Below are 18,392 nucleotides of genomic sequence, written 5' to 3' on the forward strand. Positions count from 1 at the left end.
CTGAATAAAGTCAAGTGTTCATGGTTCGAGTGTCTTCACTGTAATACTCCAGTTTCGAGTTCTCTGTTGCTCAGGGCAAGCCTCCGTTTTATACTAGAATATTCACGTGTTGCAGTCAAGGTCCGTCAAGTTTCAAAGTGTTTGTATCGTTGAAGTTGTGCATTCTTTACTTTACCGTTGGTATTTGTGAATATTTAGACACTGATTCGAGGCTAACCCTAAGTAAACGAGTAAATCAAATTATATAGTCCAAAAACTATAGCTCAGCCCAGAGGAGGATCCACTAATGTTCCAGAGTGCATAGAGATAGATGTAACATTCTTTTTATTTAAACGTACAGCTAAAATTAATATTTTCGAAATTGAAAAGTGAATTGTACTTTTAAAAGTAGAGTGTATGTCACACCTTTTAGCGATATCTTTTTCCAAATTCTTCAAGAGATTTAAAGATACTCGTCAAAATAATGTAACACTTTTTGAATAATTAGTTCAGTTTTAGTCCAGATTCTACAACCGGACTACTTTTATTTGCCAAATTAGTCATGTGCTAAAGCAACACATGAGTATTAGTAATGTTAGAATATTAGGTAGAAGTATAGTTACAAAAAGACTCACTTAAACCGGTTGAAGCCAAAGAAAACAACGTTCTAAGGCACTTGGGATACTAGTTAACTCCCTTAGCTCAAGCTAATTTACTTTTTCCTATAGTTCATTATTATTAATTGTCTTACTATTCGCATATGGACTTGAATCCTATTTCAGAGCTCTAGATTGTTCTTGAGTACTTGAACGAAGAAAGCAATTTCTACAATAATAATAATCAGGTATACATGGGCAGTACTCGCCTAGCTCGACCAAGCTATATAAGTGCATGGTCTCTGCCATGAGACTAAATTAACGTCATCATGCCAGCCCGCAGGGGTCTTAGGTCGTTTCAGTTCTTCCAAAAGTGGACACTAAAAACAAAAGATTAAGCCCTATCTAGCACTAGGGTCACCCTAGCTTCGTTGGTGGGCTGGTGGGCTGGTGGGCTGGTGGGCTGGTGGGCTGGTGGGCTGGTGGGCTGGTGGGCTGGTGGGCTGGTTAGTAAGCCATCTGATCAATTAACTAAAATGGTGTAACAGTAATGCTTGAGATTCACATCGTCTTCATACAGGTAGATGTCACGTTTTTTATCAGGTGTCCTCTGTATATGATCCCATGGAATCCATACTTCAACCACATAGTCAGTCCTGTCAGGAAACGCTGCGCTGTTGCCGTAGTTGTTTTTTCGTATTTCTCTCTTGCTGAAGTGACGAGGGTCCATGGAAGTAAAATATACGCCTAAGGTAATAGCAAAGGTAATATTAATGATGATCATGATGATGGTGGTGGGGGTGGGGGTGGAAGTGATGATGATGATAATATAATGATGGTGATTATAAATGCTAATGATGATGTTGGTCAGATTATGATGTTGATGGTGATTATGATGCATGATAGTGGTGGCGATGGATGATGGTGATAATGGTGGTGGTGATGATGATAGTGGTGGCGATGAATGATGATAATAATGGTGGTGGTGATGATGATAGTGGTGGCGATGAATGATGATAATAATGGTGGTGGTGATGATGATGGTGGTGGTGGTGATGATGATGGTGGTGGTGGTGATGGTGGTGGTGGTGACGATGATGGTGGAAGTGGGATGGAGTGGTGGCGATGAATGATGATGATAATGATGATAAAGGTGGTGATGATGATGGTGATGTTGGTGGTGGTGTTGGCTGTGATGACGAAACTGATGATGATGATTTGATGTTGAAATTGGAATGGTGGTGATGGTGGTGATGATGGTGATGATAGTAGTGATGGTGATGTTGATGTTGATGAAGACACGATGATGGTGATGATCTTGTTGTTGATGATGGCTAGTCGGATTCCTGAATAATGATCATAAATGTAATAAGAACGACGAAGACAACATAGGAGCAATGGATACAATCACGTACCTCTTCCAAATGCTGCATCCCCGGCTTCAACGCTAGATGCTCTAATCCTTTGATGCCTGAAGATAGCTATAGCGCCACTTCTGTTCGTGTAGTGATAGAAATTCTTTATCTTAAAAAATAAAAATAAAAATAAAACATTTAAGTGCCTTCCTACTATAGAACTAGAACTATAAAATTGGTTTTGATTTTAAACTGAAATTTGATGCTGATTTCAAATCTGGAATTAAAGAGGGGTATCCCGAGGTCTTTTTCGAGATATTCACGATTGAACATAAGCTTATCAACAATTTTTTTCAACGAAAACAATTCAAAATGTCACTGGTAATCAAGCTTTTGATTTTTTTTTCCAGAAATCCTTTGATTTTTTTATTTATTTATTTATTTATCTATTTATTTTTTCTTTTCTTCTTTTTTCTTTTTTTTTTTCAGGAATCCAAAATTAAATCCTTTATAATACACTCGTCAAAATTACTCGATTCTGATTGGACAAGAGGAGTACAATTAAGTCCCCCAGATCGAGCTGCTTTGACGTCACATGCAAGGAGTCTATACAGTACCGTAGGAACAGGAATTCCTAGATTACGCAAGAATTCCAATTGTGTCGCAGCTGCTCCATTGGTATCCCCAAACATCGCTTGTTGTTAAGATACTAACTGAGATGCTAGAGGAAATCTTCTGAAAAGGTTCATTCCTGTTTGATGGGCGGCTTCGTGGTTCCCAGTAGCTACTTGAGCGAAAGATTTCACTACAGCTATTGGCTGAATAACTGTACTTACCTTTAGTGATAAAAAAGAAATAGATAAAGAATTCAATAAGTTGCAAAAGACTAAAGTTTTCTGGGCCTTACAGATGAGCGAGGGATTTTGTGTTAGCCAATCACATCGCGTTTAGCTGTTTTGCCGCCGACCCTCATTCCCAGGCTACTGTAACCCAGTTTTTGCGTATTTTTGTGTTTTCTTTTGACTAAAATAATATACGTGCTTGCAAGAAACAGAAATATAGAAAGGAAGACTAAAACCAATTAGCCACTTTACCGCCACATTTGCTTCGTTGTTTCAAGCTCCGAAAATGCTTATAGGGCAGGTCATTTTGTTCACCCATTATTTGCGCGCAACCTTCACTGCTAAGCCGCTCTACCAGTACACACACTAGTGGCGTGGCCTGGCGTGGCGTGACAAGGTGAGGTGGGGCGAGCTGAGGCGAGGTAATAAATATCGGGTGTAAATACTTACGTCATTCACATTGCGGAAGAACGCTTTTTGAGTTTCCAGTGCCCTTTCTGGATTACCGCTCATCATTTCAACGGTGGAACGCAGTTGCGATATTCCAGGGCATTGTCTGGTAAAGTTATTCTGTGTTCGCATCGCGCCTTCTTCATCCCCAGTAACGACTTGATATAGTGATTTAACCTGAGACAACCCTGGAATCCAGTCAATAACCTAAGGTAAAGAATGAAGGAATGATCATTATCCTAACTTATATAAAATACAAAATTAAATATTCTATGTTTGATTTTTGACTCATGGGTTATTTAGCAACATTATCTCCTGGTAGGTGGAGCCATAGTTAAAGGAGTGGAATGGTACAACAAATCAAAGCAGGTATGGCTGAAAATACTAATTTCCTTATTGTTTTCATGTATGAACATTTTGAAGTGAGAACTTTCATTCCATGACCAAAAACCATGCGGATAAATATTTCCACGCAGATACAGTTAAGTTACTAGATGATAATTAGGAAAGCATGATAAAAGGCTATTTCCTTTTCAATAAACAATCAGTATTAATCATATAGGATTAATTAACAAATAATAACTATATTAGAACGATTTTTTAGGGAAAAAACTTCTATATTCACTAATACTGTTGTGAACAAATATAGCATCTTTTATTTCAGATATTTTATTGTGAATCACGAGCCTTTTAAAAATTCCAAGAATTCTTTATCATTGCCAATGTTATAATAAATAAGTTAGTATCATAATATATGATGCAAATAGTACAAAATATCTAAGGACAAAATCGCGAGAAAGCATGTCCTATCGAACGGCACACAGGTTGATGCTTAGTGATTCAGTGGTTAATTATTTTTCTCCAGTTTCTCCAGTCATTCATCGACAAAAACTAAAAACCCATTTATTTAGATAAGCCTTGATGTTGTAGTTTCGACTTCAAAAAAAAATCTGGTATTTCTGGTATTTTTCCTGATAGAAATATTAGATAGAAGTATAAGGAACTTGATTTTATAAAACCTAAAATGAATCAAATGAATCATTAATAGCCACTTCCAAGAAGTGATTCGCGAAAGGAGAAAAGAATAAATTTAATTTCGCACGTAGCTTCGTTCTAAAACCTTTGTGTCACAAGCGAAGCCGAAGCATATCTCAGAAGTGAACTATTGAAAAGAATGTTTAATTCTACGTAAATTAAAATGAAAGTGAAAAGTTGCAAAAAACACTTTATGCTTACTAAATTGAAAGTGCTGAGTTGTAAAAGTTGATCTGCATTATACTGCAAACAGACTGTAGGCTGACTGCAGGCTGACGGGAAAATAGTAAGCTAAAATAGTAAATTAATCTGCAAATGCTTTCAAAATACTGGGTTTTTATCTACTCAATGCGGTAAGGAAAATACTAAAACAGTCTTCGAAAGTGAAAGACAACAACGAACAACGAATGATAGCTAGAAAATAAAGTCTAAATCGCGAAAGCATCCCAGAACTGAAAGGCGAATATAGTATGCATGACAAACCATCGATTCGACATGTTTCCTTTAAATGACTTACCATAACCAAAAAGAACAAAAGGGGAGAATTTTGAAGAGCCATTTTGGTTAGTTTGGAGTCCCTCTACGTATACCTTTCGCTTGATCTTCACCAAGACAACGTACGACGTAAACAAACTATATAAGGTACTTTTACACCATTGGCTTAAAAGTGGACACCAAATGTCATGATGGTGATTACTGACAATTAATCGAAATTCAGGTTTCCTTACAATGGTTTTCCACAGTTAGCCGGTCACAGAATTGGTCATATATAAGTCTACATATATAGGATTTCTTGTTGCACTCCACATTAAGTTTAATACACTTTTATTCATTTATAACTAAGTTACAAACTCCTCGCACTAATAGACCGTTTTCTCAAGGTTACGTGCGCTTCCAACTTGACGGGCCACAAAACTGAAAAACGCAAATTCAGTAAAATTAAGAAGAATTATTATCGAAATTTTTTTTGATAGCAATGCATGATTTAACAGATCAAAAACAGTTTTCCGTGTTTGATACTCTAATCAAAACACGCGGGATGTTGGGAGAACACGAGAGGAGCGTAGGAAACCACGACGCGTAGCGCAGTGGTTTCCAGCTTCTCGAGTGTTCTCCCAACATCCCAAGTGTTTTGATCAGAGTATCAAACACAGAAAACTGTTTTTGATTTGTTTTATGAAATAACAAACTCGCGAAAAGATCGAAAAAAAGCAAATTTAAGTAAATTCTCCCTACATGCCGTCTTATTCAAACTGACCAATGAGCGCGCGCGATAGATTAAAAATGACGATAGCGTGTTTTGATACTCTCATCAAACATGGTTTTCGACCAATCATAGCGCGCGTAGTATCCCAATTATTTTATAAAATATTTTTATTCTGGTATCGTGGTCCTTAAATTTCCTTAAATTTGGATGCGCACGCAACCTTGAGAAAACTTTCTATTCCAGATCGTGATCGCTTGTCACTCTCGAGCTTGGTCTTCTCATGCACAACCGTTAAACAAAGAAATGATACTCTAGGAAATGACCTGTAGAATGAAATCGAGAAAGAGTGAATTAGATCTATCTTTTCTTTCCTTGACGATCGATTTTTTGAATGTTAATATGTTTCATTGTTTTGACTCCAAGGTCAGGGATGAGTGCAAGGGGTCTATTAATAGTAACAGGGAAAATTCCCTAATTCAGTTGCAGCATAATGAGCTTTGCTTTTGTTAACCCGTTTGTTCGATGACTTATTTATCCCGATTATTGATGCTCTCTATTCAGGTTATTAACTCCAGAAGCGATTAACAACGAAGTCAGTTTCGGTGTGTATGTGACGTGGATCAAGATGGCGGCTCTATAAAAATCTCTAAAAATCTCGTGAAAAACTTTACCAAACTAGTATAATAAATTTTCGATCTTTTTCTAAAACTGTGGTAATTTTTTCAGATGCTTAGCCAGTCTTGGTTCCACATTAATTAGTTTGTCAAAACCTCAGTGGGTGGTTGTTGACTCGAAAGTTTTAACTCTTCGACAACAGCCACACACACAACTTTTCTATCATTTTTGTAACTATATTTATGTACAACTCTATATCTTATTAATAAGTTATTAAGTTATTTTTGTAAATTAATATTATCATTGTCAAGTGTGTGAATAAATAAAAGTCTAAAGTCTAAGTTTAGACAACGTTTATGTGTGAAAATCTGGTTCTTTCTTGGTGTAGCAAGCTTTATTATATTCTCGGTTAGGTTTTTTTTTTGTTTTTCAGGGTGTTGTTTAGCTCCAAATTCATTATCCTTGCTTATTGTTTTACCTAGTGCAGCACCGGCAAGAAAGAATCGAAAATTAATATTTTGTCTTCGCTAATAGTGGACGTCCTGTGGTAAAAGAATGTAACATTTCTTGGAAACTGAGGAAGTTGACTGAAGATCGATAGCACTGCTCCTCGACGACAAAACAACTTTCATGCGTGACCATTTGCCAAAATTCTAGGAAACGAATTCATTGTCCTTCGTTCCTTGGAAAACAACCAGGCGATAACAACCATTCTGATTGGCTGATGAGGCTGACGACATTCAAAATTTTATACCAATCCTTGACTTCCTAATGTTCCCAGCATATTCGACGAAATGGCTTCTTCAGACGCTTTTATCAATAACTTAAAGAACAAGTTAATTTGTTCCATCTGTCACGATATATTTATCAATCCTAAAACTCTTCCCTGTCTTCATAGTTACTGTACACAATGTATCGTTCAGTCGTATGAAGAAAATGGGGATCAAGTCAACAAGAAAATGGAGTGTCCTAAGTGCAAGACGACGATAGATGTACCAGACGGCGATCCTTCGAAGCTTCGCTCTTCATTCTACCTCGATTGTCTCCTGAAATTATTTCAAGCCATGAAAAGCAACGCCGATCTAGGATTATCTGATTGTGGCAGATGCGAGAAACCTAAAGTCCTGGTTGCGTTTTGCCCACAGTGTGAAGGCTTCATATGTAAAAATTGCATCAAAACTCACAAGAAAAACAAACAACTTCAAATTAAACATCAGCCAAAGAAATTCGTTGAGTTCAAAGAAGAGAATGTAAAAAGCTTTATTGAGAACGAAATGGTTTGCAAAGAAAAGTTGCACGAAAACGAAAAGCTTATATATTTCTGTCAAGAAGAGGAATGTAGACACTGTGTGTGTCAAAAGTGCCTTGCATCAAATCATCAAAATCACCAATTGCAGAGATTAGCAGAAACTGCAGAAGATGGCAGAAAAGACATTCAAGAAAGCATCAACCGAGCCAAGCACCTGAAGGAATCATTAAAGAAAGAACTGGAGAAGTCCAAGAAAAGCAAGGAAAAAAGCCGACAAGAATTTGATTTGGGGAAGAAAGAAGTTCTTCGAGCAGAAGAAATGCTTTGCAGGATGGTGCGAGATCACAGCACAGCGATGATAAGTGCCCTGGAGCAGAAACTTCAAGAACAAACTACAGCAAATGATCAAGAACAACTTCGTATTGAGAATGGAATCGAGCAGTTATCGTCGTTCATGCAGCAGTGGCAGGATCTACAAGATAAAGGAGTCTTATATGACATCATAGAGAGCAAAGATGACCATAAGGCCATCTGTAAGACATTACTGGAAACGCCGCCTTCTTTTGTAGCTGGTGAGTCAGTCCAGCGTGACTTGACAACGCGTTACATGACAGCCGAGGAAGTCATGCAATCGGTGATTAGCAAGATCGCAAGGACTATTATGCCAGACCCTTCACAGTGCACATTTGCTTCGCTGAAAAACGTCTGTCACACCTTTGAAAACGACTTTTACATCATCACAAGGAATACAGAAAGAGAAGTGTGTCACACAAGAATCGAGTCTATCGATCTTAGAATCAAAGACGTGGAGGGCAACGAGGTGGAAAAGAAAGTGTCTGTAAAGCAAACTGGAAAATACCGTGTGAGTTATAAAGCAGAGAAAGCGGGAAGGTACGAAATACTGGTGAATATTGAAGGAGAAAGGATCGAGAACTCGCCTCAGAATGTAGAGATACTGGATGTAAATGAGTTGTTCAAGCCTGTGAAAATCTTCGGAATAAAGGGATGTGCAAGAGGAATGTTGAACAATCCCCAGTCGATAGCAGTCAGTGATAATGAAGAGATTGCTATTGTTGACAGTCTCAATCACCGTATTCAAATATTCAGCCGTGATGGAACTTATTTAAGAGATTTTGGCAGCAAAGGAACAGAAGAAGGTAAACTCTTTTTTCCATTTGGATTGGTGTTTAATGACGAAAGTATAATTGTCAGTGATGGATCGCACGATGATGTCAAACTAAAAGAGTTTGACTTGAACGGTACTTATGTAAGAACTTTCAATACACCCAAGGAATGGCTGGTAGGGTATGGAATATGTTGCAATGATAATAAATACATCGCAGTTTGCTGTAGGGGAAATGGAGAACTGGGTATCAAACCAAGTATCAAGGTGTTCAGCAAACAAGGGCTTTTAGTTCATGAGTTTGATATGCCTAATATTAATGAACAGCCTCGGTTCATCACCTATGGTAACGGGAAATACTTCGTATCCTACTTGAACACATACTACGTTCGTGTTTTTGATGTGGACGGAGTTTTCTTGTACAAGTTTGGGCGAAAAGGAGAAGGAGACGGTCAGTTTAATGGTGTACGTGGACTGGCTGTTTATGGTCCAGACATGATTCTTGTCTGTGATAGTGGCAATCACCGTGTTCAACTTTTCACACAAGAAGGTCAGTTTATAACGTCATTTGGCCATATGACGCATCCCTTTGATGTAGTGGTTGCAGCTGATGGTCGAGTGTATGTATTGGACTTCGTAAGCAGTCGAGTGCAAATTTGGAAATGAACTATAACTGACAACTAATGCTTACATCTTAACTAAATCATTGTTTTGTGGATATTACAGTGCGACGCGCCCTACCGTGGCGACCCAATTGATTTTTTACTAGGTAGCCAATCAGACAGCGAGCATTTGTGCATTTCCACGTGAACTCACTTAGCGTAATCTCAAATATTTAAAATCATTTCGTAATCTTTGCAACAACAAAAAAAAAACAACAAACAAACAAAACAAAAACAAAAATGGCTAGAAATTTTCTTAGGTTAAATCTATTTTGGTCCCGACAAGTGAAAGAGCAGTTAATCAAACACCATTTTTGAAATTAAAAATTTAGTCAATTAACAAACCCAATAATTGATGGGTCGCAAGCATTCCCAAGAGAGTTAAAAGACAAAATCATGGCGGCCATTGTGATACCGTTAACGATGGATGCTAATGAGAAATCTTTTGTTAAATGGTACCAACATGGCCGCGATGATGTTACGTGTAATCGAAGAATATTATAAGGACTCTTGCCCTTCATCAGTAGTTCTAAAAAAAAATAAACTATGCAAAAAATGGTAATTTTGCAAAGCAAAACCAAGCTGTATCTAAATATTTCCTCAGTTGTCAATCGTATATCAATAAATTTAATTCATGTCAACAATGATGGTCTCTTCGCAATCCGAAGGCCTTGTCACACTACCTTTTCTCGTAGAATTTGTCTCGCGAAAATGTTTTAAAAAGATTGCAGAAGCTTTCTCCGTGTGCCATTTTTCGATTTTATGTTGCATAAACTGGAAAAAGAGCTATATTTTATACACTCTTTTTAAAGTTAAAGTTAAAACTTGTAACAGTTTTTTTTTCTGAACGTTGCGAAGGAAATATGTGCAATATAATCTCGTTCAATTTCCAAGAATTGTTTTCGGGAGACAAAGAAAAACAACAAAAAAACAACTGTTGAGTGTAACAGGACCTTGTGTTTTCAAATCAACAAAGCAGAAACAAGCTAGAATCAGACAGATCTCAATCAATTAATGATCTAATACATAATACAGGAACTTTCAAAATGCAATTGAAAATAAAATGATGAATCCAGGATATTTTATTTTTTTAGATCGGCCTAAAAGAAATTTCTTCTATCAGGCCGTTTAATAGGCCTCAAGAAATTGTCCAAAGAAGTTTTTTTTGATTTAATAGAGGATATTTTGGGCGGACGAAGAACTTCATCACAGCCGGTCTTGCTGGAATCTTTCTTACATTCAACATAACGATGGATCTGATCTGATAGGTACTCTAGCGGTGACGATCCCTGGGATAACACCTGGTAGTGAAAGTCCTTCAAGTCGAATTCTTTTCCTAGTTGCTTTGAGGCATATTTTCTGTTTTTAATGATGTCTAGTTGTCCAATCATATAGGCTGTGGCTTGTCCAGGAACGCTCTGATATCGAGTCACCTCTTTCTTTGCAACGTCTGTGTCGTCCCAGGCTTTCTCGCTGTGCATTTGTAAGGCTTGGGACCTTGTCATTCCCGTATAGTGGAGACCAGTGTCTACTATTAGACGAATTGCCCGCCATATCTGAAATAGAAAACAATTCGTTATGATATTTAGGCTAATATATATATGTATAGAGAATATTAGACGAAGGCGCGAAGATATGAAGTTTATTTTCCAGCGATGAAAAATATTTCATGAGTAGGGAAAAGTAAGATAAAAAGGTGAAACTAAATGGACGAATATATGGTTTGACAGTTCATTAAGATGTTCAAAGGTCCTTTCGCAGGATATGAGAGCGACTTTTTCAAATGCCTTCCACTAGGTGTAGTCATGAAACGATGTGGAGCGAATTTTTCTAAGGTCCTTTCACTGGATGTAGACATCACAAGACAAAGGTAAAAACAATTTTTTTTTTCATACGTCTCTCACTGTGATGTGAACTTCATGAGACCATGTAAAAGCGACTTTTTTACATCAATTGAAGGGGCATGTATCTGTACTATTCTATATCTGTGCATTTATCATAGCTGTCAGTATCCTACCTGCATCTGTGCCATCCTATATTTGTGTATATACCATAGTTGCCATAGTATCCTACCTGCATCTGTACCATCCTATATTTGTGTATATACCATAGTTGCCATAGTATCCTACCTGCATCTGTACCATCCTATATTTGTGTATATACCATAATTGCCATAGTATCCTACCTGCATCTGTACCATCCTATATTTGTGTATATACCATAGTTGCCAGTATCCTACCTGCGTCTGTGCCATGCCATATTTTCTGTATATACCATAGCTGTCAATGTCCTACCTGCATCTGTAACATTCCATATCTCTGCATCGGTTCGTCTTTATAAGTGTCAGTATCCTCAGCAATCAATGGACTTTCTGCATACAGTCCCCAGCCTTCATCGTAAGCAGTGTAGGAGTTCTTTTTATCCAACCAACCAATTGAATCTTTGCAATTGTCTCCAAAATGCTCGACACTCCCTTGCACCTGTTACCATAGAAACACAATCACAATACGTTTATAATCTGAAGAACAAGTTTACCACATATCTTGCGACCTGCGCAAATGTGGTATCTCCGCTCGATAAAAGTTTCTAGCTGAAGAAAGGTTTGTTTTACAGCATATATTCGGGGACATTTTTGAGGCCGTGCAAAGTAGCTGTGTGTTTAATAATGAAGGGTGTCCACTTAATAATGTGTACGACTATTAGAGGTTTGTTTTACAGTACATAGTGGGGAAAATACAGTTTGAGGCCGTGCAAGAAGCTGTGTGTTTAATAATGATGGGTGTCCACTTAATAATGTGTACGACTATTAGAGGTTTGTTTTACAGTAAATATGGGATATATTATATGGTATATATTAGCCATCTGTTTATAATTAAGGGTGTCCACTTATATAATGTCCAGCTGATCTGAAATAGTGACGTAGAATGACGTCACTACAAAAATGAGGTGTGATGAAGCCTGTGAAAATTGACCAGCGTAAAAAAAAAACTTTTGCAATATAAAAATATAACGCACTAGTTATTATGTTACTGCTATCAACCTTAAAAGCGTTACTTTTTTCATTTGGTAGCCAGGACTGATCTACAATTTCAAGAGAAAAAGTGAAAACTCAGTTTTGACAATTTTTCTCTATTCTGATTGACTAATATTTTTTCTCAGATCAGCTGGGTGTACGGCCAATAGAAATGTCATGTACTGTACCTAACTGGTCATGTTCATTCAATACCTGCAAGTGATGGCCTGGTCTTGCTTCATGTGCATTAATACTCCACTCAGAGAACCTTGGGCCCATTCTTTCCAGGAAGAATGGGATGTAATACGAAGCACTTGTGGAACAGGTCTTGCTGCTGGCCGAGTAGCTCTGGGCACCACTAGAGGGATTGAGATCGGGCTTCAAATCCACAGGACAATTGGGTGTGGTGTGTTTAGATCCAGTGAAGTAGAACATGTTAACTGTCTTGGGATCCAACAAACTCATCACCTGAAAACATGTGGACAAAACACGGTACAGTCAAAGATACAGATCAGGGGGGACCCAGGAATCAATTAGGGGGTGTCCCAAATGAAGAAATGTATATAGTGATATCATGCATCGCTTTGAAAAAGATGTAAGAGTAATTATGGTTTTAGGGGTGGGGGGTGTTCGGTGTACCTCAGGACATCCCCTGGATCAGCCTCTGCATCTTATTCGAGCTTGTACTTTGTGCAATAAATAGGTCATATGGGTTCAATACAACAACACGCAGGCCTTTTCTCTAAAGAGATCAACTAAAATATCTAAAAAGGTTAAAAACAAGGGGCCATAAGTTAATCGTATTTACATCCTTTTTATAAATACATTTTATCATATTATGATTATACCTTCCTAGCCTCTTCGAACCATTTCTGTATCGTTAGCCAACGAGTAGGACAGTATGTTTTAGCACCTTGCACATCACTGCATAGCTTGTGAGCCTCTTCGTTGCTTTCGTTCTGTGGGAATGGATTCTTGTTGAAGTAGCTATCTGATGAATTCAGAATCTTACGGAACTCCATTACAGCTGTGGCGTTGTCGTTGTATATTTTGGTGACTTCTCTGGCGACTTGAACGGCCTTGGTATGGAAAACATGAAAACAAAACATTGTCCACATTTTGGAAAGTTTCCGCCACGACCATTTCGAGTTCACCTGTGCTCAGTTTTAGACCTCACGCACACTATAGATGTGATTGATTTTTTAGAGGAATTGTTCTGGAGGATAGGGCGTCTTTTCTTATGCAAAAAAATCCATTGTTTTGTCCCCAGAACAATTCCTCTAGGGACTCAGTGCGAGCGGCGGGTCTATTGCGTATTCGTTCAGAGGGCAAATGAAAGCTTTGTAACAGTTATGACGCCAATTGTTTTGTTGCATTTGTGTTATAATGTTGCTTTGTCAGGTTTTTTTTATAGAAAATATATGGGAAATAAGCAAATGAAGGCCTAAACCTCATTTTCGAATAACATTTTTGCTTTTGGTTAATACTTTGATTCCACTTTCATCGGTCATCTCCACTTCCAAACAAGTTAAACTTTCCGAATAACAAGATTTTAGCCTTGTACAACAGCCTTTCTTCAAGAAAATAGTTTTTGGCGCTCACTGCTTGAATGCGAAAAGAATTCTCTCTTAACAGCTCACCACAAGAGAATACAGCAAAAAAAGATGAATTAAGACCGATGACACATCGATTACCTTTATCCATAAGAGAAGACAAACACACGTAATTCTACATATTTTCCGTCATCTTTGTTTTGCTTCGCCCCTGGCAAGATGGCCGCCGTATCATCGAAGTAGGCCATTGGTTTTGCTATTATATCCAACATGGCAGTCATTTTAATCAATATATGATTAATATAATTATCATTTACCTTCGGGTAAAGTTTATCCAACATTTCGTATCCCAGCTTGTTAACCTCAATTGGCGTCATAGTATTAGTCGTGAAATACGGCATCACCATTTCATAGAATTTCGTGCCATTCAAAACTTTATCTGTCAGGGGTAGGGTGGGGTCTGTTGGTCTGGAATGATTAGCTATTCCGTCTGTGTACACGTACTTGAGAGGAAGGTTGGCAAGACCGCTAGACACAGAACTGGGGACGCAGTGACGCAGATGCTCTTGTTGAAGATACCTAGAATGAAGAGTTAGGTAGCAAAATCGTGAAGCTACTGTCCACACTACTTTGACAATGTGATGACGCAATAGGCCCGTTTCGAATTCCAAATTACCGCTGTGTTTCTTGATTACAGACTCATTTGTACAGGGTTAGCCTCGAGTTCGTGCAGAATATTCACGTGTTCCTGTCAAAGTACATCGAGTTTCAAAGTGTTTGTGTTGTTGAAGTTGCGCATTCTTTACTTTACCGTTGGTATTTGTGAATATTTAAACACTGATACGAGGCTAACCCTGTGCAAATGAGTCTGTAATCAAGGAACACAGCGGTAATTTGGAATTCGAAACTGGTCTATTCACACGGGTTAAAATAACAGCAGGTTAGTCGACGGTCAAGATGCCCGGCAAAATTACTTTTATCTTGAATTTGTTAAACTTCATTTCTGTCTCAACATTAATGGTCAGAATGACCGGCAAGGCAAATGTTTGACCGGACAAGTTCCAATTGCGCTATTTTATAATGACGTCACAACAAAACGAACTATTGTTTTAACGCTGGGGATCACGGTCGCTGGAGGGAGATGGAATAACAACAACACATCTTAAATCACAATGAAATTCGGTTTATAAGCTGGTGAAGGCAAGAACAACTAAATATTACGCTTAATATCTCGAAAGAAGAGAATCAAGCTTAAATTTAGCCTCAATTTCTATCATTTTCACCTGATGTAAGCAAACCGTGACGTCATTATGAAATAGGGCAATTCTGGGGACACTAGAGAAAAACATTTGCGCATGCGTGCGCTTCAGCACGTTTTCTAAGAATTTTGAAGAGTTTGAGTGAGAGAGTAAATGTTTGTTTTCTCCAAGTATACAAAAAGGTTCGCGAGTATACTTTTGTCAGACCAAGATACTGTATTAACAAACACAATATGAAAGAATTAGCCTTAAGTTTCAAGCATAGACACTAAGTTTTGGCATTTTGTGAAGTCCAATTTATCAGGCATGTTTGAAAGTCAAATTTACGTATGTTTTGACTAATTTGCATACGAATTCAGAGCATGCGCAGACGTTTTTCACTCATGTCAATTCTGAGCGGACATTTGTGCGTTGTCCGGCTTTTATTTAAAGCCCTGAATTTATCGTCGATAAGAGGAAAGTGGCATAAAAACCGATGTGCATTTGTTACATTAATTTGCGGTTAGGGTAGGTACATTATTATACCTTAACAGCTCGACCATTGGTTTACCGATATATTCCACGAGATATCCCTTCACTGATTCGCTGACATTCACATTATTGTGGTTGTTCTTCCATTCCTCATTCATGGCTGATGTGATGTTGTTATAATACAATGGTGTCAATAGATCTGACACAAACCATTCCTTCAAAACACCTGGATAATAAATCATGCAGTCAGTTAGTAAAAGCTAGCGTCATTATTCTATCCCATGCACCCACCCACCCATCCATCCATCCATCCATCCATCCACCCATTCACCAACCTACCCACCCACCCATTCATTCATCCATCCATCCATCCATCCATCCATCCATCCATCCATCCACCCACCCACCCACCCACCCAGCCATCCATCCAACCAACCACCCATCCATCCATCCATCCAACCATCCATCCATCCATCCATCCATCCATCCATCCATCCATCCATCCATCCATCCATCCATCCATCCATCCATCCATCCGTCCATCCGTCTTTCATTGCATCTTCCTGAACGCGTATCAACCGACCAGCTATAACCATACACCATCCACTCTTGCTATCCAAGGCTATATGCACTTTTCATTACATTTATCATTATTGCGTAATTCTTGGCATTCTTGGAGAATTTTCGCGAGGATAAACTCTTGGGGAACTCTTTCTTTTTTTACCCCCAAGAAATCTGTGATTCACCACATCCGGATCTCTCCGCTACAGATTAACAGGTCAAGGTTACCCGCAACGCGTAAAGTCACCACCGCGTTTTCCTGTCCTTTCCCTTGAAGTGATGACAGCTCGTAGTATTCCTTCCCTTCCCTCCCCTCGAGAGGCATTTTCTGTACAGCTTCAAGAGTTTTCTATCGCTTCACCTCTTTATGCCTTTTTATGGGAAGCACTGGTGACGCGCGCTGCTAATGGCGCCGCCTCTCACCAATGCGACCCGGGTTCGAGTCCTGAGCTCGATGTCGTATGTGAGTATACACCTAATTCAAAAAAACTTTGTCATCGTAGACGATAGGTGTTTCTGACATAGAAATGGTTTTAAACTAGGTTGAGTTGCTGGTTGGTTTTCCAAGGTATTTCTCCCGCCATTTTTTCCTACTGCAAAAAAACAAACTTTTAAATCAACTTTTAAGTTCTAATTCCGTCCTTCTATCGGCTGCATTATTAAATAGGTCGCAAAAACCACGTGTTAGGCTTTCCGTCCAGCATGGAATAGTAATTCCCATTAGGGCGATGATATGAAACCTGATAATTTTGCGCATATATTTTCATCATTTGATGGCTTTATCAAGACGTACTCACCAGTTTCATTGTTCAACGCAATCTGTAGATAATTCTGCTTGAAAGCATCTATCCCCGCTTTACACGACTCCACATTCCTAACCATCCCTTTTTCAACTCCCATTTTCATGTTCTTAACATACTGTTCAATAGCCACTTTATTGGACACGAGTTTTGTCTTGATAAGCTCAACATCTTTAAGGTTAAAGGGCTTGTGGTAGAGTATTGCCCCGTAGATATCGTAGCTTATGTAACATATCTGGCTATAACAGAACATATCTGGCCCCAACATCCAGTCTCCATTGTAATAGTTCACCTCATATGGCATTCCAAAAACTTGCTTAAGAAATAACCTGACTTGAACTAAAGCTTTTCTTTCGCGGGCTCTAAGCTTCTCTTTATCAATATCTAAGTTCTTAATCTCCTCCAGAAGCTTCCATGCGATATCTGTATGTTCTTTGATTTTGCTGGGTGTAGGATTATAAGCAGTGTACACGGACTTCACGTGCTCTAAGAATCCTTTCATGTCGGTTGTTTTCCTCTTGTCTGGATTGAACGCAGCTTTGGATTGATGGAGTTCGAAGTAAGTCTTTTTAACTTTGTCTAAAAAGTTGTCAAAGCCGCTTCTCTTAGCCTCAGTGGAGTACGCACATTGTTTCTCTTGACCTTCGAGAGGCAGCTTCGACGCTTCTCCACAAGTATTCTTCAAAATTCCAACCGTAATAAGAGCTATCCCAACAACAGCAAGAATAAACCCGAAAACGCAAAAAGCTATGGCTAATTTTCTTATTTTTCCTGACGATGATCCATAGGAAGGCTGTGACATCTCCATGGTCGAAATAGCTGAGATATTTTAAAACTAGATCAGTTCGGATTTTAAGTAAAGATTATTATCACGCTTGTTTGTGATGAAAACAACGTTGACAAACTGCCATTGATAGGTCGATAATTGGCTAATAGCACAATATTCTGATGTTATCATTCAAAATGTAACTCTGTAGTTGTATGCGATTTAGAAGTCACTGATACGACAAAGACTTCATTGTAGTCAAACGCAGGTCGCAACCGAAGCTCAAAATATTCGAATTCTTTTTCCACCGGTAGTTCCGGTAAGCACTTCTAGCTACTACTCTAAGAAACAAAGTTTGAAATCATACCAATACTACTGCAATGATCATATAAATCGGTTTTGAAGCTACAATAATCCTGAACCAAACTTGACACCAACTGCATAGCGTTTCCACCGAGGATTACGAACCGAGGTCCAAATCGCATTATCTTTGTAATTTAACGATTTATAAGTGAAATACAGGCCGGTAATAGACGAAGATACAATCTGCACCTAAGAACTCTCAGCGGGAGCCAATAATTCGCTTTTTTAGCTCAATCTAGAGTGTTTCGTGCCCGGCCGGCTTATCGTCGTCCGCCATTTTTAAAATCATTCGATTTGTTCCCAGACCACCTAGTTAGTTTGACGTCACTGTTTGTCATCCTAACTCCGAAAACAAAGAGTATATGTTCATAACATATATAAAAACAAAGTTGTTTTTATTATTCTAGGTCTCTGGATATTTTTCTTTGCTTTGGTAATGAATCTTAGACACTTTTATTTGTTCTTCAAAGTCGCGTCTTTGAAAGAAAGTTCA

At 38.4% G+C, this 18,392-nt stretch overlaps 3 protein-coding genes and 1 long non-coding RNA gene across 4 annotated transcripts; 2 read left to right on the top strand and 2 right to left on the bottom strand.

The window, feature by feature from the left end:
• Positions 1-1,039: 1,039 nt before the first annotated feature.
• On the bottom strand, positions 1,040-3,354 carry LOC148914134 (uncharacterized). The gene is made up of 4 exons (XM_089024328.1): positions 3,223-3,354; positions 2,548-2,766; positions 1,991-2,099; positions 1,040-1,322 (listed from the first exon to the last, which is right to left on the bottom strand). The coding sequence occupies exons 2-4, from the start codon at positions 2,620-2,622 to the stop codon at positions 1,099-1,101; spliced, it is 408 nt and encodes a 135-aa protein (XP_088880454.1). The 5' UTR covers positions 2,623-2,766; positions 3,223-3,354; the 3' UTR covers positions 1,040-1,098.
• On the top strand, positions 3,318-6,389 carry LOC148914135 (uncharacterized). The gene is made up of 3 exons (XR_016118744.1): positions 3,318-3,434; positions 3,545-3,591; positions 6,026-6,389. It is a non-coding gene; the product is annotated as an uncharacterized LOC148914135 (long non-coding RNA).
• A 332-nt stretch (positions 6,390-6,721) lies between these two features.
• LOC116302760 (E3 ubiquitin-protein ligase TRIM71-like) lies at positions 6,722-9,757 on the top strand. The gene has a single exon (XM_031712129.2). The coding sequence runs from the start codon at positions 6,874-6,876 to the stop codon at positions 9,115-9,117; it is 2,244 nt and encodes a 747-aa protein (XP_031567989.2). The 5' UTR covers positions 6,722-6,873; the 3' UTR covers positions 9,118-9,757.
• Positions 9,758-9,953: 196 nt separating this feature from the next.
• Positions 9,954-18,173, bottom strand: LOC116302759 (uncharacterized). Its single transcript, XM_031712128.2, has 7 exons — positions 16,768-18,173; positions 15,464-15,635; positions 13,997-14,258; positions 12,975-13,205; positions 12,340-12,594; positions 11,408-11,593; positions 9,954-10,669 (listed from the first exon to the last, which is right to left on the bottom strand). The coding sequence occupies exons 1-7, from the start codon at positions 17,576-17,578 to the stop codon at positions 10,214-10,216; spliced, it is 2,373 nt and encodes a 790-aa protein (XP_031567988.2). The 5' UTR covers positions 17,579-18,173; the 3' UTR covers positions 9,954-10,213.
• Positions 18,174-18,392: the final 219 nt, after the last annotated feature.

The sequence above is a fragment of the Actinia tenebrosa genome, unplaced genomic scaffold (assembly GCF_029948245.1).
Source record: "Actinia tenebrosa isolate PJP-AT-01 unplaced genomic scaffold, QUT_ActTen_1.0 PGA_scaffold0__85_contigs__length_37466705, whole genome shotgun sequence".
Lineage (NCBI taxonomy): Eukaryota > Metazoa > Cnidaria > Anthozoa > Actiniaria > Actiniidae > Actinia > Actinia tenebrosa.